We start from the raw sequence: 25703 nt of genomic DNA on the forward strand, positions 1-25703 counted from the left end.
AATGTTATCATAATACTATGTACAATTTTTATTGATATTTTTTTGGTATGTTTTTATAATAATAATTAAAATACAGAAATTATATCTTACATGCAATAAAATGAGATACAAAAGTAAAAATAAAAGTTGAGCTCAAAGTCAGAATGCAGAATATCTTACTGCACCATTCAATCTTAGTCACATTTTTGAGCATAATACTAGATTTCGTTTAATTGAAAAAAGACTCACATCTAATCGGTTATCACTGGTGTCAATAAACACATACATTGCTAGTACACGTTAAAATAAACAAAACTTAATGAAACTTATTCTATGTAGGGCTGCTGTTGGATTAGATGCGGTCTGATTGCGATTCGCAATAAAGAAATATTTATAAAAATTCATAAACATAATTGTGCCAATATAGGTATATACATATAAATTTCACAAGGATTACTTATTACACTGACTTATAATGCCTATATTGCATAATAAACTCGTTCTAGACATATTGTACATATCTATAAGGCACATATGCGTCAAGTTTACGGCGCTTTTTCTAAAATTCACCGTGGAAATTATTATATTATCGACTTATTTCCTGAAATATACATACAAGTCATGACAACGCTGTATTCAATTGAGGAATGAATTCAGTAAAATTTAAAAACCGTCATGCTTATCAGTCTTTTTTGTAATGTTTTCGATATACTATACTGAGAGAAACACTGATAGTAAAAGCAATATTTAAAATTATCAATACAAAAAGATGCTGTCATCGTCATATGGTAAACGATTGTTGATGTAGAGACCAGTTGTTGCTATAAACAATGTTATGCATCATATAGGTTACATACACGATGAATACAAACATTATTTAGTTGATGATATTGCATATACATACACATACATACAAAATAGATACATATGAAGGAACACATCAGTTTGTTAAAAAAGGCAACAAGCCATTAATAAAATCACAATAATTATAATAATGTAAAAGAAAAAAATAAATGTGCATGTGAGCATTTATGCATAATACATCAACTATGTTATGTTTTGTTATCATATGATTTTTTATCACTTTTATATGATGCATTTAGATTGTCATGTATCATTGCGTGTCCTGAAAATGTTCCTATATATAAATTCCGCATAATATTAATATATCACAAAGAGTATTAAAAATCTTCCAATGAGACCAAAAGTCGTCATTAAATATGCAATTACCTTCAAAAGGTATACAATATAACATATTTACGTTAACGAACACATATCTAATGTTTGTCCGTAATGTAAATATTTACCTATAAGTAAAAAAAAAAAAAACGATCAACTGAGATAAAATTGTGCTAACTACGTGAAATATTGAGTTCAATCGATTAAATATTTTCCAAAACTTGAAATAATACATTATCAAAGAGTAATGTAGAATTTACCAAAAAGTATTTGCGATTATTGTTTACAATGTCGTAAAAAATACATCTGTCATGTATGTACAATTGGCAGCTAGAGAAATTTTTCTAAAAATATTATACATGGCACAAATACATGAAGGATTTATACAAGAAACACATGCTTTCATATAAGGAACATATAAATGCATTTTCATGTGTTCCTTGTATCCTGCTTTTTAGTTACAAACCTGAAATTCGCGAGAAAAATACGCCTGAAAAATGGTTTTATATTTGTTACATATAAATGGTAAAACGGATCTGAATTTTTTGATAAATGCAGATGGCAGTGGCGTACATGGTTAAAGTATCAAAATGAAACAATCGAAATATATACAAGTTTGATCATACGCGGTAACATGTGGTAACTCGTGTTACAACATTTTGATGTCATTAAGATAACGTATTGATACGTATATCTTAATGTAATATCTTATATAATTATTTTATACAATTATCTTTTTTTTCCAGATTTTCTTTTAACGATATGATAATCGTATATATAGATGTCTTTATATATACATATGTTTATATATTTCAAGATATATCTCAAAATTATACTCATGCTTCTGCATCCTGCTCTGCAGAATGTTATCACATATGTATAATTGCACATTCCGAAGGAATTGCATTCTAATGTTATAAGCAGTCCACCTTTGAGATAGACTGCCTTTTTTATTAAGTATGGTTAAACGGTTTAAATATACTCACGGATCCGTAAATATCAACCGTGAGGAATTTAGAGAAATTTTGGGAGAAACATACTTTCGTTGTACGGCATTGTGGCAGTTCGAGAACCGCTAGCAAGGCTGGTTGTTCCGGATTTCGTCCTTCTTTGTCCTTCCAATTTATATACATGCAATTAATGCCATTTGCAGTGCCTGCGTTTGATTCCGCGTTATGTTGTAAATTGGATTCCAAGCTTCGGCTGTTAGGTATTTGTTGAGTCGAAGATGTGTTTGCGCTGATCGAAGGAGTGCTCCTGCTGTGAATAATACCCATTCGACTTCTCTTTTTCACATTGATCTTATCATTTTGCAGAGAGACGTTCCACCAAGCTAACTCATCGTCTGCTAATGAAAGTAAAATCGGTGCGTCTAAAGTAGTCGGGCCCCAAGACAATTGTTTGATAGAACTGTTGTGAAAGTTGAGTTGTTGTAGCTCCGTATTTGTTCGTATGTTGATAATCTAGAAGAATGCTCAATGTTAAACACATTTTGATACACATACGAACGTGATAACGCGCGAGTTTAATTATCATGAAATAAACTTACAGAAATAAGTCCCGTTTCGAAACCAACGGCAATATACAATTCGTCCTGTGAAATGTCACAGTATGTCATTTTCTGTACGAAATTATGCTTATAATAATAGATCGCTTCTATACGTGTTGGTAATACGTTTTTGTTTTCATTAAAAGTGAAGAGAATTAGATCATGTGATTCCCTTGAGATTGCTAAATAAGTCCTCTTATGACTCAGACAACTAAATGTGATATTCGTATCCGCCGAGTTAGAAATTTCCTTTCGACTTTTTGTTTGCCAGACTGTTTGGTCGATTTGCCAGATCAGTATGACACCATTCTGCGAGATCGTTATTACATGATCGTCGTTCAATTTGTGGATAAACATAACTCGTCCTGTGTTATTCACCATATAAGATACTTTAGTGTTTTGCCATACCTATAAACATATTAATTAATTATTAATATTTGTACGTTGAATTGCTTTTGCATAACAAAGCTACAAGTTAGTATTACATACTCTCAAACTGTGGTTTGTTTCTCTACAGACGATTATGTCGTTATTGTTAATATTTAATATTACGAATCTTATGGGATGTAACGATGATTCCATAATGGCAAATGCTTTATCAGATTTGATATCAAACAACATGAGTTTGTTGCTGTACGACACGGAATTCTTTTCCATGACGTACAATACCTTGCTTCCATCAGAAAATAATTGCAAGTTCGATATCTGCCCTTCTGTTGAGGTATTATACACGAATCCCGCTATTTGTGTTTTCCCATGCAATACCATAATGTGGTTCGTGTAGTTTTCTTTCACTATAATGTCCATTTCATCGTTAGGTTTAACGATTGCGTCAAACAGGGCCTTCCTAATTTAATAAGAAAAAGACAATTAGGCGACGTTTAATACGCAATTTAAGAAATGATGTATTAAGTCAATATCGAACAGTTCAATCGATCAGTATCTTTTCAATTTTTCGATCAAAATGTTTTTTCATATAATACTTGTACAATATGCTTTGTTACCTTATTACTAATGTCGATGACAAATCGTGTACAGGTAATTTCCATCTATGTAGCAAACTATTTTCGGTTCCGCATATCTAAAAGAAAAAAAATTCTGTTTCTGAAAATTCTAATTCTAAAAAATCTCGAGCATAATCTCAGATCTGATCGAATATAATTAATTTAGTATCAATACATACAAGGTGATAATATTCGTCCTTGAACCAGTAAGTATCCAGAGATGTGACACGATTTTTGTATATTGCTATTGGCTGATAGCCAACATCCGTGTCCCATACGTTGACGAAACCACCGGAGTCAGCAAGAATCAAATACTTGCCATCATTGGTGATAGTGGCACAGACAAAAGTTAATGTGTCATTTTCAACATATGCCCTTTCCTGTTTCTTAAAGTTGCATACCAACTGTTCATTCCACTTTATATACAGAGCTCTTTTGGTTGTAACAATCATTAAAGAATTATCATGCTCCGGCACGTTATGGAAATAAATAACTTGTCTATCTTGTAATTGCAAATTATAACAGCAAGCATATTCGTATGTGCTCTGATCATGACTGCTTCTAGAGTACACGTAAAAAGAACCTTTTGATTCATTCATGACATGTAACAATGTACCCTCGTCAGTGAATGCTATCTTTGTGATTGAATCACTATAACAAATGTATAACATGGTATATATAATCATTTGTTATCATATGTTATTGTTGTCGATTCATATCGTTTTACTTAATAATTGTACTTACGATTTTATCCTTTTTATGGAAGACACAATTTCACCATTTCGATTCCATATCTGTACCGCCCCTTGGTCAGTACACGTAGCAATCAATTTGTCTTGGTATCCAAATACCATGTCCAATATGATCTCGTTTTTAATTGATAATTCCAATAAGCTATCGTCTTGCTTATTGTCGTTCGTAAAGAAGCCGACCCAACTCTTTTGCTTCTCCTTGGGGCTGCCCAAGTGTACGTGATACGGGTGATCTTGTTCATCGTAGTACAAACGAAACAATTTTACCACGCCATTGTCGGTTAACGTAAGGAAGAAGTCACCTTCAGCAGATACAACAATCTTTTTAACGGAAATTTTGTTACTGTGACTATTGTAGACGATTTGCTGCTTACTCTCACAGTTCCACAAAACCACTTTACCCGACCTGTACCCGGTCAAAATCATGTTAGGATCATCCGTGAAAGATGACGTACATATTCCACTCGACACTTCCTCGCTGAGCGTCATATTGGTGTATGTGGGCTTTTTGTCGTGAGATAAATATAGATATTTTTGTTTCTTCGCAGCCAAATCTCTCACAGTTTGCATGATGTAGCCTTCATGTGTGTGATTCATGCCGATTTGAACGATATCAAGACACTTCTTGTGCCTATGCTCCGCTATAACGCTCACTTGCTCTTGGAGAAATGTTTCCAAGTCTGAGACATATGCCTCGTAAGTATTGATGTTGCGTGTTATATACGAGCGATATTTCTTAAGATCTAATAACAGGTCATTCAAACCCGAGTGTATTATTTTAGCTTGAATAAAGTCCAGGTTCAAATAAAGGTGCGTAAACTCCTCGTATAACTTAGCTTGCTCTAAATGGTAGCCGATGTAGGAATATATGTAATTGTCATTTGGCAACTTTGAGAAATCATTGTTGCAATATTTGCGATACTGTTCGATGACCGACTTGTGCAACTGTGTTAATTCGTCTGGCTTTAATTTTTTCCGTAAGTGACTTAACAGCAAATCGTGCACGCCGTAAATGTAGCTCTTTGAATCTTTGTTCCATTTTTTCGCAGCGAGCGATTTGTGGCACAAATCCTGCATTTGCTGTTCCACGAAGAACATGTCGTCATACTCCCAGATAATTTCTAGCGTCTAAAAAAAAGTTTTGTTCAGTGATGTAAACTTAAGAACATATCTCGCGTTGAAAAAGGATACGCATTGACTCGTTGGATAACCAAATAGTAATTTTTTAATATATCATACCTTTCGTGTTATGTTAACATCTTCATTGAAAATTGCTAATTTTTTATACTGCTCTTTCAACTCTGGATTCAGTTGATCAATACACATATCAAAAATAGTCTCTTGTTTTTCTAAGAATTTTTTGATCACTCTGCAACAAGATATGATAATGATAATGTGAAATGAATAACTGATTGGTTATTTCGAAATAATGGAGCATTTTTACTTGTTCTTTGGATCCTTCTCAATCAAAGATCGTAAATAATATTTCCATCTATCGCGGGTCCCATTTACTATTATCATCTCCTCTTTATACTCTTCAAATTGTGCCGCAAACATTGCTATGAGCAACGGCATTCCCTTACACTCCCTATGAATTTTCTTCGCTTCTGGGGGCAATTGATCTGCGCTTATGTTCAACACTTGAGCGAATAAGCCTAAAGTCTCCGCTTCTGTAAATCCATCATCCATCTGTGAAACGAGAAAACACATACTTTGTTTAAGTACAGTAAAAAGTGTAGTACAGTAAAAAAATGACTAAAGTGTTAAAATTATTTACTCAACGTTCTAGAACAAAACCCTCAAGCAGAAAAATTCTGACAGAATAAAGGATGTTGTAGACAGTCTTACCCTTATCGTTTGTTTGCTAATTCTTCCATCCAAAACATCGATATCAGTGGTAAGAATTAGAGTCTTACATTTGAAATCAAAAGCATTGATAATCTTCTTATCGTAAACGTCGTCTAAAACTAATAAGGCATTTTGATGCTCCGGTTTGCTGAAATGATGTTCCAAGAACCGGACCAAGGAATCTTTCTTCAGCGGAGTAAATAGTTCTGGTTGGGTTTCGAAGTTTTTCACATTATGATAGAGTGCGGTTAATTGGATTAATATCTCTTCGTCGATGAAACGTTCACATATAAATTTGATCCAGTAAATTTCGCACTTAAATGAAAGAACAAAGGAGAATTATGTGCTCTTGTGTATAAAACGTAATATCACATAAACATAGTAGTCGATGTGAAACTTACCGCGAAGAGATTTGTCACTAATTTTATGTCTTGCAAAGTAAGAACAGTTAGACTGGACTTCCCAAATCCTTTCATGCCATGTAACGTAATATAATCCCCGGGCCTTAATTGCTGCAAGGCATTCTTTAACTGGATAATCTGAAAACATCATACATCATATAAGAGACGGTTTTCCTGTTTCATGTATTAAAATTTATATACTACGGTGCAAACATTGTAAAAAATCAGGTGCGAACATTGTGACATAGAGTTATAATATGAATTACAAGATAAACTTACGCAATTTATGTTTCCATACGTATGCATTTAGGAACACAGTTGAACTAGATAACAATTAAACTGCTTATTATGACAAATTAGATCCTATATACATAGGATCGACACAATACGTTATCTCAAATTGTCAAGAAGAAAAATCTCTCCATTTTGTTTGAATTATTAAAAAATTTTGATTCAGTTAAGCAGCAATAATAAGGTATTCAATTGTAAAGATATGGAAATCAGTCGAGGTGAATATTGACGTGTCATAGTTTTATCTTATTGCGTATATTGATGGTCAACCACAATCAAATGGGATCTGGATGACTCATATTTTAGTGTTATATAAAAAAATCGCGTAAACAATTATACCTTTTGTTCTCTGGTAACTGACAACGGAGAAATGGGTGGAATACTAGAAGGCGCCTTGTAATTTGCTCCATTTGTTTCTGCTTTGAAGTTACCAAGCACATTATCTATAGCGTCGCTAAGCCACTCATAGTGACGTTTTAGTGCTTGGTGAAAGACATCAAAGGAGCGTAAGTCGCATCTTAAAAGTGTTAATGAGATCATGATTATGTTTGTTATAAGCCACGACGTTACATCAGAGCGCAAACTATAAAAGTATGGATCGTTACATTAAAATTATTTTCTATTATTACGTAAATTAGTATTGAAATAAAAAAAAAATAACGAGCAATGAGTACGTTTGCACAATACACATATTAGCAAATATCAACTGCATTAGCAAATAAATACCCTGAAAGTATATCTAACAAGATACTGGCTTTCTGTTCGTTATCAGCCCCTGCGTTGATATTCTGTATATCTCTGTCGTTTAAAATAAATTCGCTTTTCAGGGATGATATAATGCCATTATTAACGTCTAAATCCGCAATTATCTGTCTTCGTAGATGTCGAAGAATATTTCCAGGTGTATTTTCCATTTTATACTGGAACTTTATATTACATACTATCGTAATTTTGGCTCTTATCTAAAACAAATATTCGTTGATTACAGATAACTCCAGCACTTAAAAATAGATATAAGTTTACAATCATGACGATATATCGTAGAAGTTTATTATTCAAAATAATAACAGAGAAATATTTTGGATAAAATTCTTTCGCGAACTTAATCATATCGCTCTATCGTGTCACTATGAATGTTTCGTTATCTTAACATTTTCTTTTTGGAACAGCATGATCAAAATTATGCTATATAAAAGACGCAAAAAAGAGTTCGCGGTTTTAAAAAAAATTTTTATTTTATATTTTAATAGGTAATTTATTTATTTTATAAAATAAAAATGTTTTAAATAAAAATGTTCGCGGAATTTTTCGGTGATCGAACATATACGCACCACATATATGACACATGTAATTTAGATATCGGTTTATGAGAAAAAAATTTTAATTTATTCGTATTTATTTAGCTTTAAAATATGCTCGAAGTTTGACTAAAAGACAAATGCGGAATGCTTAGTGTTTGATTTGCATTGTTTAAAAATTTGATTGTTTAAATAACTCGAAAATAGTATTACGAACGGAAGATGAACAAATTTTCTTTATCACTTTTTCTGACAATATATCATAATTCTTAAGTCCACGAATAATTTGAAATTATTAACATATATTAACTTAAATGCATCTTTTGAAGAGTTAAATGAAAATTTAATTAAAAATTTCGAATCGTTCGAACTATTCGATCGTCCGAAAATCTGAAGGATTAACTTCGGACGGATTCCGTAACTGGCAATTCTAACGGGATTCCCCAATCGTGCATTTTATTACAACACGGATTATACAAGGTAACCATTGGTCCTGTCTCAGTTATAATTAACAAAATTTTTCTTCCTCTTATTATTTTTAAATATATCAACCGTGAATGCGAAAGAAGCAAGCACATTTCTGAGGAAACGTAAAGTAGAATCGATCGTTTTAATGTACTTTTATGATGAAGATCATTCGATGTGATGCGACTACATACGTTTCACGATGCTGCATATATTGTAAGTTCTGTCAGTATAATATCGAGTATAAAAAAAGTATCGAAAGAGTAGCGTCGGTCAATGACTCTGAAAATCGACCTTTGTCCAGTAGCGTTCAGTATGTATGGCTATGAGAAGTGCAGAAGACAAAATTTCAATTAAAATAGAAGCCAACGAAATATATTCTTACTTTTAAGCGACCGCCTCCGAGGTTTCTTTATTGTGCACAGCTCTTTGTTCGAAAATCTGAGTAATCCCTTCAACGTTGTATCAGCGACTATAGATTGGACGGCAGGCAAGCGACTGGTTGGCGGACATACCGGGTAGCTATGTAGGAGGAAGGAGAAACTTTCGCATGCGCACTGAAGATAAGAAAGGTATCCAGGAGCGTATTTTGAGATACATTTCGCTATGCCTATTACGAAAGAAAAATAATGTATCTGAAAATGATAAACGTGTCAAATAATAAAACGAAGGCAATTTATTCAAACATACATTAGATAAATTAGAGTTCCTCGCGAAAGTTTCAATACTGAAAAACCAATAAAAATCAAGAGAAACTAAGAGTATTATCGTGCACCAGGAATTTGAATCAATAAAAGTTAATGTTTACAAATTGCAAATTTTGAAATGTCTGTGCGAATTTTGCAAGAAGAATATACGTATGAAATTAACGATATAGCTATTTTATTATCCTTATATAACCAAAGAGCAGTTTTAGGAATAAAAATATTAAACAAATATAGTGTTTTATATTTATGATAATGTCTTTGAAACAACACTAGACTCAAGATGCAACAAGACATTCAAGAAAAAAATTTCTTTTTCATAATGTTTCCATTGTCTCTTGATTCAGAATTTATTTCTGATCTCATATCTTATAATACTAGAAATATTAATATTAGTACAGGTATTAGCACAATTATGAAAATCTTTAAAGAAATTTTTTGCATGTTTTCAACGTCTACAAATTCGACCCCTTCTGATATGTACGAGCCTGCTAAAGTCGCATGATCAGATGCGCTGTTCGTATGCGCCCTGTGAAACACGAGGTCGCCACGACGTCGTCGGCACTAGCACTTGTTTCTACACTTGTCACAAACTGCATTTTTCTGTCAAAAACTGTTTTGGCGAAAATGGCTAGTTGACAATGATGGGAAAATCGCAGATACGAGATGTAATATACATAGATACGTATAATACGTTTGTCTTTCCACTGTCACAGTCGTTAGCAGTAGAGATAAACAAAAATGAAAAGGAAATTAAACATTTTTCTTTCAATGTTTATAATGTGATGTAACATGTATATGTTTTATTCTTTTATTTCGGTAAGATTTTGGTAAGATATTGTTTGCAATTTTCCTCTTTATAGTCTAAGATGATGCAATCATTTTAAGATCTAGTACTGCGATGTTCCTTTCTTACCTTTTCACCTTCCTGTCCCTTGATTTCTTTGTTCCATGTTATATATTCTTTTTCTATAATACTTTTTCTAAACCTGTTTTCCCTTTCCCGAACATGATCCCTCGATTTTTGTGAATATCTCTGCAGGTATCTTATTCCGTTAAGTTTAAATTTTTGTTTCATCATGCTAGTATGAATTCCACACGCATAAATTCCATCGAGAATTATTAAAATAAAAATTATTATATTTATTAAATGGATATTTTTTTATAAAATATTTTGAAAAAATTTTTATGAATGTCTTGGCAAAATATCCAAAACATTTATAAAAAGATTGATAAAAAAGTAAATATCTATGAAAAGATGGTCAAATGAAAGAAAACGTAGCTATTTTGTACCTTTAAAAATACGAGAAAAGTGAATAACGTAAAACTGGATGATTACAATGACTGTGAGCCATGTTTGAAAAATATATATATTTAAAGATTATTAGGATCATGTGATAAGTTAACGTAAGATAAAAAAGAGAAATGAAATAAAGATAAAATAGAGAAAAGAAGATCAAAGAAATATTACGTTTTGTGCGAGAGAATTCTATCGTTCATAAATTTAATACTGTGTAGATCAATTAAAAATTTGTTTTGTTTAGAATATTGATACAGGATCATAAACAATAACGGCAATTAATTGAATAATTTGTTTTTAATGAACATAATGAAGGTAAATTTAATTTAAAATACGAATTGAACTTTTGACTGATCCAATATATCTAAATGTGTCAAAATGCTTTATATATTTATATTAAATTGATGTTAATAAATTATTAACTACAGTAGTTCGTTACAGCAGCGTTAAGGTACAACTCGTCCGATATGGTCTAGTGGCTAGGATACCTGGCTCTCACCCAGGAGGCTCGGGTTCGATTCCCGGTATCGGAAATTTCTTTTGCTATTTTTTAAAGAAAAAAAAAAGAAAGAAAAGTGACATTTCCTGTACGATTAGAATAGAAATATATAAATGACTCAGGATATATTTTGTTTGGAACAGTTTAACACCTATAAGGATATGACAAATTCCTTTTGTCCCATACATATCTATTAAACTGTATTCAAAGTATGTTGTATAAAAATAAATTTAAGAATTCGCGAACGCAACTATAGACTCAGTATACTTCTTAGCAATTAGAACATGAAATTGTACACACTGGAATTCACACTGTAATCGTGTGTGACTTTAAATTTAATAAGAACTATCAAAGAAAAGCCAAAAATAATATATCATTGTTGACCCCAATATAAGGAAATTATTTAAATATGTTAGGAAATTTAACAGAATAGTACATAAAGAAATAAAAAAAGATACCACATGCAGATGGCAAAAATATTCCTGCGATGGCCGGGAATCGAACCCGGATCAACTGCTTGGAAGGCAACTATGCTGACCATTACACCACCATCGCAGTTGCAAAGAGATTTTAAATATAGACACACGAACTCGGTTGTGTATTGTAGTCAAATATAATAACCACATATAAACATTTCTTTAGACTCCTCAACTCTGTATATATTTTCTCATACTTCTCCGCAAAGTATTATTGTTTGCATAAACAAACTGTCCGCTTATCTAAATAATTATTTGTTCGCGAAGTAAGTTGCTCATCTGCTGCTTATCTTGGGAGACAAATAATCGATAATCGTTGATGACACGGATAAGTAATAATTTGCGCCGCCGCGAATCACAACTGATCAACGTGCCACTCAGTCTGCGGTGTATTAATCGTCATCTAGCCGTTTACGCGGATATATGACGTTTTCGTGAACGGTTTTTCATGCGTAATATAACCGACGTAGAATAGCGCGACGGATAATGAACGTACATGCTGCGCGGCGCATTGTTTTCCACTCGCCAATTAAGCAGCATTACCTGTCCGAAATGATGCGCTCGCCAATTAAACGGTATTATGTGCCTCGAAACGATGCGATACGATACGATGCGCTCCCAAAGCCGCCGGCTCCCAAACTGCTCCTTTATCGGGAAAAATTGAAAAACTTTAGATGCAATCAATAACTTCGGGAACGTATTGTGCACTCTCGGCTGATACGGTGCCTGGCCCCGCTCATGGTTTACAAACTGGTTTGCGATTAAAACTCGTCTCCCTCTCTTTCTCTCTCTCCCCCTCTTTAATAATCGTCACTGTCGTGTATGCCGGAAATGCTATTAGGTGTACAAACGAATAATCCAAATTTTTCAGCTAAATTCAAGGTTTATTTTAAAAGAAAGCAAAACAAATTTGTCAATCAAAGTATTCGCCGTAGTTTTCTATAACTTTAAGCAGCCCATTTTTCAGGCAGCTGATGAATTCCATGTCGGAAAAATGTTGTGTCTTTGGACACGATAAAGTTGTCGAGATCTATTTTCGAATCTGATCCACTGATTTGAAGCGCGTATCGAACAAGGCATACACCGACCGGAACAAATGGTAATCAGTAGGAGGAATGTCTAGTGAATACGCCGCCCGGCTACAAGACGTCGCGGACAAGACTCATTATGATATCTTTTATCGTAGAAGCAATGTGTGGCTTAGCGTTATCATGCAACAATTTCACAGAACGTTTTTCTCTGCCCCTATATAGGCGTTTTTGTGCTAATTCTTGATTCAAACGGATTAATTGGCGTTAGTAACGGTCCGCAATAATTGTTTCATTCGATTTTAATAGCTCATAATAAATCACGCCCTTCATATCCTAACAAATGCAAAGCAGAATCTTCTTTTCGAAGTGTTTTGGCTCTGCGACCGATGTTGATAGTTCGCCGGGATTTACTTATGACTTTCTGCGTTTCAGATTGTCATAGAATATCCACTTCTCATTCAGTCCGTAACAATTTTCCACGAGAAAGATTTTCTATGCTGCTTATTGAGAAGAGAGACACACTACTATTTGTTTTTGTTGGCTTCAGTGATTCATGCGGAACCTATTTTCCTTCTTTCTGAATCTTCCTCATCTCGTGTAGACGTTTGGAAATAGTTTGTTGCGTTACTCCTAACTGCTCTGCAAGCTCTTTTTGCGCTTGTGCTGAGTTCTCAGCGAGCAGTTACTCCAAATCATTGTTGCCTCACTTCTGAGGGTCTCCAGGACGTTATTTGTCACTCAGACTGATATCGCCGTTTTTAAACCGTCTAAACTAAAATGCATGCTCTATTAGCATTTTTTCCTTCTTGGAATTCATAAAGAATGCACTGTCGGGTATGCATCTTATCCGACCGTTGCCATTTTTCACTATATTGAACTGAATAATTTTTGAAGTTATATTGAGCCTTCCGCCATACTAAATGTAATTTTTAATAATTATATGCCAACACTACATAACCGTAAAAGAGCTGGAAAATTTGATTATTTGAATCTTAATTTCTTAGCTGCTTGGCTAAAAAAGTTTGGATTATTCATTTTTCTAATTATTTAATATTCGTATACCTGATTTGTATTTAAATTTAACGACAAGGCCGGTTTATGAGTGAAGGAATTTCTCTTTCAAGCATACCATATGAGTGTGTTTCTCGGTAAATGATGCACGATCAAAAATGCACGATATTGGTTATCGTAATATTTTCGTCACCGAAAAGAAGGATTGCGCTTCACGATAACGAGAAATATGGCTTTATAGTAAAAGTCGGAAATAAAAAGGATGGACGTTCTAGATCGATTATACGCGTGCGTGATTTAAAGAAGTGAGTTAGACAGACGTGATTCAGTGTGTGATTTAGAGAAGTTGGATAGACAGGATTCAGTGTGTAATTATTTCCTGTGGTTATTATGTCGAACGTGCGTCATTGCGATCAATTGAGACGTCAAGAGATCGTCAGATCGATAAGATGTCTTTGATATTGCATTCGCAGAACGTCCATACTTCGCTCGTGAGGCGAAGGCGTGAGGCTATTTTCGTCTACAGAATCTGATACTTCGTCGTTCTGATATGACGGATGTTGCGCGCCCAATATCAGAATACAAAAGTGAATTATTTGATTAGCACGGTCAGCTATATTCGGCACCGACATGTGGAGATACATTCATCGCTACTCTCGACGCGAGACACACAGTGCAAATTCGATTACGTTAGAAACAGCATTTGGCGCTCAGCCCGCATTAGCCGCGTTCTGGTTACTTGCCTGATTAATTTGTCGCGGATTTAATATTACGAACAACTACGCTCGTGCGCGGAGGATCTACGGCCGTGTTTTACGTATAAACTAGCTCACGAATTATGTATAAACTAGTGATTTTACGTATGCGAGAATGTGAACAGCGCGAATCTTTTTTGCCGGTACGTTGATATTCATATATTCCGAAATATTCCGACGCAATCTTTTTCGCGTTACGTTAGCCGAGTGACGCGTAGTCAGGAAACCGTGTCCGCCAAGCAGATAAACCTGGCAACACGGTAGATAACGCAAAGTCTGTGGTCAATTATCTGCGTCATTGTTGAAAAAAATCTAGGCTTCTTCTGGGAGAGACCGTGTAAGGAAAAATTGGAGATTGCATTCAATTCTATATAGCATCGTATCGTCTTATTATTAGTTGTTACAATGTTGTCATCATTGTCAAACGTGACGGAAAATGAGCTCATTCTCCGAGAGGCGAGCGGTCTCTCGCGCAAGCTGATAAAAACAAAGGAGCGTCGCGATACGCTTATCACTACACTCGCGCGCGCACGGCTTCTCTTATCCTTTAATTATAAAAAAGTCTCATTAGAGAAATGCCCGCTCGCGAATTACGACTCGCGGGCGGGAGCGATCAGCCGCGATGCGCATTATCCGCGGATTTGCATATCGCGTGCATACACGTGCTCGTACGTAGCGAGGGACGCATAAAGACAGGCGCCGTCGTCGGCGCCGAGTGTTTGTACAGAGAATTACAGAGCAGGGCGATTTCTTTCGCGCACCCGTTCTCTAATTGCCGACGCCGAGGATCGGCGTGCGCTTTTGCTTCTCGAAATTGCCATCGACGCCGATATTCCGTTGTAATTCGACACTGCGCCGCGCCGGTACGGCGAAGTATCGCGCATACGCTTGATAAGCGAAGATAAATATCGCGTAGTGCGATATATGTCTTCCTTCGATTCGTCACTTCGCCACTTCGGTGGGTTTATCTGATAAACTCACTATCGATTCTCCAAGGACCATGTTCTCTTTGTGATAGTAATAACGTGATAATAAGGCGGCTTGATTAACAAATCGGGCAAAAAATGACAACCTTGGGTGTAGATGATTAATCGAACTCAAAATCTGTGAAATTTCTAAATATAGTCCGCTCCGTTTTATGTAGGTATTATCGATTTCGCGGAATCGCGGAAACTTGATATCCCCGCTTCGTATCCCCGCTTGTGTAAATTTATTTTCTCTACGAGCGGGTAGCACACATATATGCTACTACTACGAGCTTCTAACACGTAGCTCGATTTTCTTCCTCGCCTGCAGTATTTCTTGATAGCTTCGCGTCCCACTTTCTGCAACTTTCGAGCGTGTTGTCGAACACAGCATAGGTTCGTTGCCCGATTAGATCGTTATTTATTCAAGTCCTGTTTGCGCTCTGTCTGAGACGTATCTGTGCATTATGCGAATATATACTTATCGTCAGGATAACCGATAATCCCTATAGAGATCCCTATAGTAGAAATATCTCGGCTCGGATAAGCTGAAAGAATCTAGCAATTTGAATGAAGCAAGTTTATAACAACGTGAACATTATTCAACTAATAATAATCATAATCCTTTAATTCTCCACCCTTTTTAGCAATCATGATCAGGTGTGTCGCTGAGATACGTAAAACTCTCGTTATCGTTATAAATATTCTCTGTCGACTGTCTTCTCGTAACATCGCTCTTTACCACCGCGTGGAGAATATGTACGTATGTTACGTGCTCGTCGTATACCGTAACACCGTTCCATTAGATTCTCCCCGCTAATTGTCAATCGAGAAATACAAAGCCATTGTCTAATCTCCCGTTCCAGTCTCTCTCATTCTCCCTCTCGTAGCTCGAATGAACTGCGAGAGGACACACACTCAGAGGAGGGGGAGGGAGTCCTCTTAGCGACCGATCGATCCGCGCTAGTCCAAGCACTTCAAATAGTGCGATCGTGGTATGCGTTCAGGAATGGCAATAACGTTGATAGGATAGTAATATGATTATCACCTGTGCAAGAGGACCGATAGTGGTGCTACACGTATAATTAGAGACAGGATTGAAGGGGCGGAACGAGAGGGTGGTAGGACGGATAGAGAGAGGAGCGGCGGCGGGGCCGGGGGCCGGGGGCCGGGTGCCGGGGACGACGGATAGGGAACGCAAGTATAATGCCATGCAAATACAGCTCATCACTTGGTCCGCCAGGAATGGAGGTGCATTAATCCGCTAATGCACATGGGTCCCGTAAAATTAGATTCGGCCAGATTTAGTTGGAAATGCGATATTTCAGTGTCGACCGAATTCCCAACAACGACTGCCGGTAGAACGTAGAGCCGCGGCGGCGGCGCTCCTGTAAATGCGACCGGCGCGCGAAACGTTGTTACTCGTCAGCCGGATTAATAGCGATATATTGCATCCTCGATTGGCGGCGTGTGGTGTTGCACTTAGAGGGCGGCCGAATAAAAAATTCAAGCGGTCAGTCATACGCGTGCGTGCACAGCACATACGCGTGGCGCACGTGGTCTTTGCGCCGCCAATGACCGTGTCGCATTAACGCTCATTAATATTCATGTGCCGCGTTAGCGGTTATTATCGCGCGACTCCGAAATACGCGATTGCTCCAGCACCGCGGCGATATCGCCGGCGAATTTCCGAGACTCGCACGAGCGCGATGGCACTGCGAGTTCCTGCGCTCTCTAACAGATGGCCGTAGAAGGCCACATATCCTGTTTGCAGTCGAGTTTACTTCGAGTGTAATTTGACGAATTTCTTCGGATAAAGTAGCTGTGAGGTGAAATGTCCGAGATATTTTGGTCGGTGTTTTGCTCGAGAGATTCTATAAGCGCGCGAGGGAAGACGCGAATTATACGAAACGAAGAGACACTCTCTCATTCGCGAAATTATAGCCGCGTTATTGAGATTCATGGAGCAACGCGAAAGTTTCTACAAAAGCGTCGTTTTAATTTCTGCCGAGGATGCTGACAACGCGTCGAGGGTTCCCCGCCGCTTTTAACGATCCTCGGATTCCACGCACGATGCTCGTTCACAATCGAGCCGGTATCGCGGATTCGGACGTTTCTCCCCTGTCGCGTTTCAGAACCCACCTGGTCTCTCCCTCGTCGCCCGCGCCCACGCGCGCGGCCTCCTCGCTCGATCGTGGGATTACTCGCGTCCAATTAAATTTAACGAATTTCCACGGGCGCGAACGGCTTTATTGGTTTCATTAATTACGCATGCACTCTCTACGGCGCGGCTTCTCCGAAATGCAGGCACGTTCGGTCTGCAAGCGTATTCAGTTTCTACAGACTGTAGTCGCAACTGTCATTCCCATCACGCTCGGCGGTTCCGCGTCGTTTTCGCCAATTATGAACGACATCAAGTTCGCGAATGTGCAGTAATCCGCCCAGTGCTGCATTGATTGGCGCTTCTCTATTGTGAATTGCGGGAATTTATCTCTCCTTTCTCTCTCTCTCTCTCTCTCTCCCCCTTCCTCCCTCCCTCCCTCCCTCCCTTCCTCCCTCTCTCCCTCCCTCTTCCTCCCCGCTCAAATTACTAGAAATATTAAGTACAAACGTTCTACAAACAACATGAAAAGCTCCCATCATGAAAAGGGAGCCTATTCCCATTTGTGTTGGTTGACGCGTTTCTCTCGTTCGCGGTATTGTATCTCAATGAGGTAATTCATACACGCGCACGCATCGTCACGCACAATCGCGACCGATTTACCTTATTACGATATCTGCATACGCTCTATAAATATTACCGAAATAGGGGTACTATCCGCGGAGGGCGATTGGAGCTCGATGCGGTGAATATGCCCCGCGGGATCCGCGCGAGAGAGCGGGTGGAGAGACGTGCCAACGTGCCGCTATTCCGGATTTAGTAATTAAATATTTTCCGGCTCGATTCGGCGGGTATCGTCGATTTACTACTTTGACGGTATTTCAACGCGGCGCGCTCGCTCGTCATCGACCGGGAAGCGTTTGATTTGCAATCACGACGACCCGGAGATTTTTATTTTAAAAGGCTCACGAGATCGAAAAAAAGAATAATCCGTCATGAAGCGAAATGAAAGGGGAATAAAGAGCGCGGCACTAGGACGCATTTAAAATAACATGAAGCTGGTCTACTTCTTCATTCGTGTGAGCGTGTGACATTTTTTTGCTGAATTTGAAACTGAAAATGTCAACTTGTAGGCGTCACATGTACACACGTTTTCTCAAATTGTTTATTGGCTAAATTTAATGCTCATTCATATATTTAAACGACCTTCTGCCGTCTGCTTTTTTCTCGTCTTTCTTTTTTCACGTCTGATGAAATAACGAATTGACTTAGTCGAGTCGCATTTTCTCCTGACATACCATATGTTGTTGTTGGATGTAGAGACACGTCTCGGATTGAGCAGACGCGAGATGAGTTTCGACGCGATGTGCAGCGCAGCGCGTACGTATATCTCTGAAAATTGCATGCAAGCCGGAAGGCAATGCGCGGCGCGACGATGCGAGAAAAAGACGCTTCCTCGTGTGATAACTTCGGAGCGCTGTCGGGAGTACACGACGAGCGGCAAACATGCGAGATCCCGGTGCACGCCTATCGACACGAATATGCTAATGATCTCGTGGCGGGTTAGTTATGCTAATTCCTACTATGATTCATCAGGACAAACATATGCCGCCTTGCATTTTATTCTGACCACCTGCGAAGGGCTAATTGTCGATGAATTATTAATCCAAGAACGACCCGCATATCGCGCTCGCATGGTGTAGCTACGCTTTAATGAACGCGTCGGGACGCCTCGTCTTGCAAACGCGCGGGAACACACCTTCATTTTCATATAATGTTCGCATCACCTTGCGCATTACCAGGTGACGTACTTTCACCCGACGATTAACGTCGCGCGGAACCGAGCACCTCGTTGCACATTGCTGCACATTGCTGCACATTGCTGGCTCGCCACGGTTAACGTTTCACGTGACTTTACGCGTGCAACGTGAGGAATTTATTATGAAACTATATCCGGTCATAAATATTATTTTTTGCCTTGATTGGCATTGTTACATTCGTATAGGTTTCCGTCGGTTACAATTGATTGGTTTAATAAGCAAATATTAAATATTTCATGAGAATAATTAATCAAATCAGCGAGTGAATGAAACACTGATAAACTTTCTTTTTTTTTTCGAAAACCTGTTTAGTTAATTATTTTTATTAACGTCGGAAACTTTGATAGCATTTGAAGATTCAAGAAAATTCAAGACGAAGGAATTATAAGGACAAAAGCAACAATTGCGTGTCCGTCCAGTAACATTACGTATCAATAGCAAATTAAGTTTAGATTCAGTGCAATAACAATAATTTTTTAAACAAAAGCGAAGAGAAAGCGTTGGCGACAAGATGGGACTTATAGGTATCTAACGAGTAGTTTTATTTCTAATTGCAGATGTCACTCAACTCGCGAGCTACGATAAGATGTTACTTCACGCATGGCGGCGACATGGTTTTGCGACCGGTGTTTGCAGATTTGCCACTTTTTGTCCGTGTCGACCCTACAACGCTATGTCATATATTTTTAGGTATGTCAAATCATTTGTTATACAAGACGCTTACGGAACATCAGTGAAAATAAAGAGATACTCGAGTCAAAATGTAGAATCTAACATAAGTCTCGTGCGTAAGTCGTGGTTATACCGGTTGTAAATTTTCGGGGGAAGCGTCGCCCACCCCGCCGAGGTCGAGGTGGACGCCCTTTTATCCCCCTCTTCCGCGAGAATGCTAATTAACAATTGCCAATTCGCGGGCGGCGCGGCGTGAACGGCGGGCGTTCACGACGGAATCGTAAAACGGTACGTTACCGCGGTCTAACAAGGCGTGAAGGGTGAATTAGACGGTGACGTCACGGGAAACGCGCTCGCCGATCGGCAGCAGCAGCTATCGCGCCGGGCGATGCACGGGCAGGGAAGACAAAACAAAGAGAGATAGACCGAGAAAGGGAGAGAAGAAGGCGACGGGTCTCCCTGCAGGCTCGTAAACTGGCGCAATGGCCCTGAGAAGAGGGGCTCCGTCGGGGCCAAAAAGCGGACGGAGGTCGTCAATGTTGATGATGCGTGGATCACGATGTACTGACGGCTCCATCATAGCCCGCCGCCGTTGGTCTCTCTCTCTCTCTCTCTCTCTCTCTCTCTCTCGCTCTCCCCCTCTCTCTCTCTCTCTCTCTCTCTGCGTTTCGCTCTGGTCTGCTTTCCATTCTATGGGAAAATATACCACCTCCGTGCAGCCTATTCCATTTGGTTTATTGAAATAACGTCGAGGGCCCGACCGCTTCTGTCCCATCGCGGCGACAGCGACGGAGAGACGGGGCGCGAGGGACCGGATTTTATCGCGACGATTTTCGAAGATTTACCTTTGATGCGATCGTTCAAGTCTGTCGGGGAGATTCTCCTGCGGAACGTGAATTTTGCTCGCATGACGTGTGACGTGTGTCTCGCGTAATTTCGCGTATATGCGTGTCCGTCGTCATGCAGAGTATCTCGCGCATATCGCTCGCGCTCGGGATTCGCATTCGCGAAATCAAGGATGGTATTGCAGATTTGCAAGAGCAAAAAGAAAGTAAAGTGACACACGGTTATCAGATGAGAGCCGCGCTGACTGCGGAATAGCGTGCGCGGCCATTTTCATACGTTATCTTCTCCTTATATATATTCGCTCAGCGATCTTGCGGCAACGAGAACGGGTTCCGCCGCATCCCGATTAAGCCCGACATAATTATAATGAACCTTGAGGTCTAACGGTTGTCGTGCAGCTCCCATATTGTGAAAGATACAGAGCCGGCCGGCCGCTGCTCGTACGCGACGTCATCGTATTTTCAGAAGCGATGATGCCGGAAACCGGAGAGTTTCATCCTCCCGGAGAAATCATAGCGCGATTGCAGTCAGAACTCGTTTCGTCCTAATAAGGATGTGTTCGATATGCAGCCGTAAAGGTTTACGCGACGAACAATTCTTGGCCGAACGGCAAAGCGACATGCGGCGGCGTGCTTGCGTGACGTGATTTTGCAAAAATTCTAACGGCCGAATACACGTTTGCGTCGCGAATGTTCTATCGACGCGCAGTGTCAAAAGTACAAAAGCGCGGCTCTCTCTCTCTTTCTCTCTCTTTCTCTATTCGCATTTGCCGGGAGAGCGAGGAAGGTCTCACAAACACAGTAGAAACGAAATGCCGGCGATCGATCCGATCGACGCGCGATTATCTGTAGGGTGGCGCGGAGGGGTCGTCGACTACTCGTCCTTCTCGCCCTCGCCGTATCCGAGTGTCGTCACATATTGACGCCTGCACTTTATTCAATTGCTCATCCGACACAAGGTCCCGACGACACTTTGGCCCGGCGTTCAAACATGTTTTTTCGCTTTGCTCATTTCCGGGCCGAATGCCCGGCAGCCCGCGCGGTTCCGGACCGGCAGTAGCACGGTGCCTCGTCTACACGACGACGACAACGGGCTATTTAGTTCTCGATCACCCACCGGGAACGAAAACGTTCGAAAAGAGCAAAGCAGAAAGAGAGAAGGACGAGAGGAGAACGAGAGAGAAAAGACATCGATCCCCGAAGGGAGGGTCCGCGCCAGCGTGGAGCGGGTAATTTTTTCCTCATCAGGCAATGCTCTGGGAATTTCATTGGTAATTAAAAGTCACCGGCCTGTGTGATTGGAATTAATGGTCAAATGGTCAATCTGGCCGGAGGGAAAAAAACTCAGCTGTAAAATCGCCGTCGTCGTCGCCGTCATTGCTGCTTTCTGACTCGATTTCGCGTTTAGAAGGGGGACGTGCGAGCCTCTCGCGATATTTCGTGCCATGCTGTTTTTCCTCTCATTTTCAAGCCCTTCGTTTTTTGCAACGATTTATAAAATGATTTGTTATTCGTATCGCTCGAAATGATATGATTTCCCATCGCGTATCGTGAACAAGACAATTCATTACATTTATTACGATATTGTAACACAATGTGAAACGCAAAAATTCGGCAGCGGATACCTTGGCTAAATTCGATGAAATTTTTTTGACGCAGTGAATGTGCTTGGTATTTAATTTTTTACTTATAGGATCGTTTTTGCTCCGAGAGGAAGGTATATGATGAGAGAGATAGAAAGAAAGAGTACATGTTGTTATCATTTACGAAATATGATATACCGTCGTTTAAGCGCCGTTGATTTGATTATTACAACGATTATGATAAAATCCGGTTTTTGTCAGCGACGGAAGACATACAAAAACCTCGGTACACAAGACTGAGGGACAGGAGGGAGGAATTCTTTCGTAACGCTTCTCCAACCCCTTGACATTTTCTCGCGGTGGCTGGCATGGACGAGCGCGGTTGGACGAGCGACGAGGGGTCGCTCCGGCGTCTATCTGTCATTACGGAAGATTTGTGTTCGTCCGAACTGAAGCTCGACCTTCTGGGCTCCGTTACGGTTATGGAGTTCTCTCTCTCTCTCTCTCTCTCTCTCTCTCTCTCTCTCTCTCATTCTGCTTTCTTCTCGCCGCACATAGCTCTGTACTACACCGCCGATCCCTCGTTCGAGTCCGAGCGGCGGAGGGTGGCGTAATCGTCGGCGGGCGTATATAACAATCTCGAAAGTATAACCCGGTGGTAGGTACGGTGGAGGCATAAACGCTACGAGGCGAGGCCCGGAAATGGTGAAAGTAAAGTAGAGACGATATCGAGGAAGCTAGGAAGAAGCGCGCGATCGCGGTCGTAAGTGCCGCTCGGCGAACGCTCGGGACCATATGGAATTGTTTATGAACCATGCAGCTTTATTCTCCTTTTCCTTTCTCCCTCGCCCCCTCGTCGACTCGCGATGCTTTCGGTCGCTTCTGTCTTCGTCGCTTTTCCGGAATTCCGTTGATGCGTGACGCACGGCTCGACTCGCAGGAGAGGCACTTTCACGTTAGATGGAGAATTTTCCAATAGCGTGAGCACAGCAACGTACGCTCTCTCTCTCTCTCTCTCTCTCTCTCTCTCTCTCTCTCGCGATAAGCGTTCCTCGCTTGTTTAGTTAGTATTACGTGGCGTCGTATGGGGCGTCGTGATTCGTTTTATCGTCGCTAAATCTATTCTCGATAGCGACAGACCAAAACGATAGAGTTGGATCAACCTTCGGTATTTACACTATACAACCGTCCAATAAATCCAACTTTAGTTCTTGAGTTCTCTCCCCAAGCAGTAGCAATTATTTTTAGGGATTGATACTTCGTAATTTCTCCTGATTCATATATTTTACGAGATTATTCTTTCTTAGGGATTTTTCGAAAAATGAAAACTTAAATCTTCAACTTAGCGTTCTTAGACTTCAGGATGCTCGCGATGGAGAATTAAATCGTGATGGAAATGCAGCGCGCGATATTTCGCCGCTCGGCAGACGTTTCTGCGCATCGCCCTATGTAAATGCTCAAAACGTAATACGGCTGACTCCTCGGATCTCGTTATCATAATTCCGAATACGAAATCTGGAGCCACAGCGATCGGTAAACGTACGATGGCGGCACGAACTGACAGAGATCTCCGGTGGCGTGGAACTTAGTTATAATTTATGAGGGTTTATAACGACTTTGAAGGATGGTAGGCGGAGCCGTAACAAGGTCACTCGACATAATTATATTTGAAAGGGATTTTCCACCTCTCGGGTGGGACGAGATGCCCGAAGACGAGGAAAAGTGGGTAACTCACTTTTCTCGTCGGAATAAAGTGAGTTCGACTCTCCGAGGGGGTCGACGGTGGGTTGGGGCAAGCAAGCGCGTAATATTGATGGACAGTGACTCTGCTGTTATCGGTCCGACCGGGTAGTTTATCATCCGGGAACGAGCGCATTACGCCTCGATTAATCTTCGATATTTATATTAGGTCTTCATTAAATAAAATATTCTATCGACGCGAAGGGGATCGAGAGTGCCACTCTCGATGTCTCCTCTTCTCTCTCGGCAAAGTTTATCGTCGGGCGGAAAACGGCTGAAGGAGGAGGAGGAGGAGGAGGAGGAGGAAGGTAAAGGAGGAAGGAAAATTCTCCATTATCGAAGCTGCCACATTTTCCTAAACTTAGATTTATGTCGTGTTTTTCCCGCGGTTTCCCGCGACATGCCTCCACCTCGAAGAATATTTTATGAGCCCCCTTATATATCCGCAAAAAAATTGCACCACCTCGTAGCGATGAATGAAACGATCGTGACGATACATTAGAAGCGATGAAAAACAAACATGTTGGAATTATAATGTAAAATATTGAGACGTGCTGTTCGCGAGAGTATTCAAGCACTGATACGGATCGTCGTCTAACCGCACACAGCGTCGTTTAAAACGAAAATTCACTTCTCCGAGATTACATTCAACGTTATACCGCGTATCTAAATAAGTTAATCTCGTATCCCGTTATACGCGTTTCTCGTCCTCGCGCACGAGATATCGATTCCTTTCCCCGACGGAAATTTCAAGTATGCCATCCCGGAGCACTATGCGCGATAAAATCTGCCGGAACGAAGAAAACGGCAGCCACCTTTTCTCCGGGCACACTCGTACGGGGGACTTTATTCCGCCGGGGTGAGGGTAGCGGGGTGAGGGTAGCGGGCCAGGGGGATTGCGATAAGCGTTATCAATAAAGTATACATACGCGAAAGTCGGACTCTCGCGAGCGAGCGCGTCCCAATTTCCGCGAACGGAGGCGGCGGCGGCGACGACGCCGGTCGTCGCCGCTGCCGCCGTCGCCACCGCCGCCGTGCTCTAGCTTTTTCGAAAAATGCTTCCCGGACACGGGACTCCGCTAGGCGAATGTATATGTCCTATTGGTATGCAAACTAAGTTCTGGATCGTAAAGTTCGCGTAATATCGCGGGGTCTTTCTGCGATCCCCGCCTCTGCTGCTGCCCCTCTCCCTGGCCACCCGCCGCTCGTTTTCCGCTCAACCTCTACGCGGCTACCGGGTGATCGTTCGGCGCGATTTTATCCCGCATTATCCTGAACGATACGCCAGTTTAAACTTTAACTCGGCCATAATCACGGCGTAAAGGCGAAATACAAATGCGCTCCTCTGGGCGGTTGTTCGCCGCGCCGGAAAACCGATACGCCGCCTTCGGCGAGAAGGACAGGGCGAGGGGGCAGAGGCAGGGCTGAGAAGGGT

The 25703-nt window shown here is 40.1% G+C and overlaps 1 protein-coding gene, 1 long non-coding RNA gene and 2 other non-coding genes across 6 annotated transcripts in view; 2 read left to right on the forward strand and 2 right to left on the reverse strand.

Annotated features, from left to right (window-relative positions):
* The window catches only part of LOC112588287 (uncharacterized), an 88875-nt gene that overhangs the window by 2177 nt on the left and 60995 nt on the right, over positions 1-25703 (forward strand). The window contains exon 3 of the long non-coding RNA XR_003112740.1: positions 19986-20118. This is a non-coding gene — a long non-coding RNA (uncharacterized LOC112588287). The remainder of the gene's footprint in view (positions 1-19985; positions 20119-25703) is intronic.
* LOC105183168 (Death-associated APAF1-related killer) lies at positions 1290-9278 on the reverse strand. Of its 3 annotated transcripts, none has more exons than XM_025297710.1 (13): positions 9152-9278; positions 7730-7965; positions 7343-7520; positions 6713-6841; positions 6312-6626; positions 5908-6152; positions 5703-5832; positions 4456-5591; positions 3891-4362; positions 3712-3788; positions 3197-3554; positions 2708-3115; positions 1290-2621 (listed from the first exon to the last, which is right to left on the reverse strand). In XM_025297710.1, exons 2-13 carry the CDS (start codon positions 7915-7917, stop codon positions 2112-2114), a joined length of 4146 nt encoding a protein of 1381 aa, XP_025153495.1. In that variant the 5' UTR covers positions 7918-7965; positions 9152-9278; the 3' UTR covers positions 1290-2111. The 3 variants fall into 3 exon arrangements, with proteins under 3 accessions (XP_025153495.1, XP_011139410.1, XP_011139413.1); XM_011141108.3 differs by having other exon boundaries at positions 6713-6850; XM_011141111.3 differs by lacking the exons at positions 7730-7965; positions 9152-9278 and adding an exon at positions 6992-7035 and having other exon boundaries at positions 6713-6850; positions 7343-7457.
* On the forward strand, positions 11232-11303 carry TRNAE-CUC (transfer RNA glutamic acid (anticodon CUC)). Its single transcript has one exon. It is a non-coding gene; the product is annotated as a tRNA-Glu (tRNA).
* TRNAG-UCC (transfer RNA glycine (anticodon UCC)) lies at positions 11753-11824 on the reverse strand. Its single transcript has one exon. It is a non-coding gene; the product is annotated as a tRNA-Gly (tRNA).

The sequence above is a fragment of the Harpegnathos saltator genome, unplaced genomic scaffold, assembly GCF_003227715.2.
Source record: "Harpegnathos saltator strain DR-91 unplaced genomic scaffold, Hsal_v8.6 scaffold184, whole genome shotgun sequence".
NCBI lineage: Eukaryota > Metazoa > Arthropoda > Insecta > Hymenoptera > Formicidae > Harpegnathos > Harpegnathos saltator.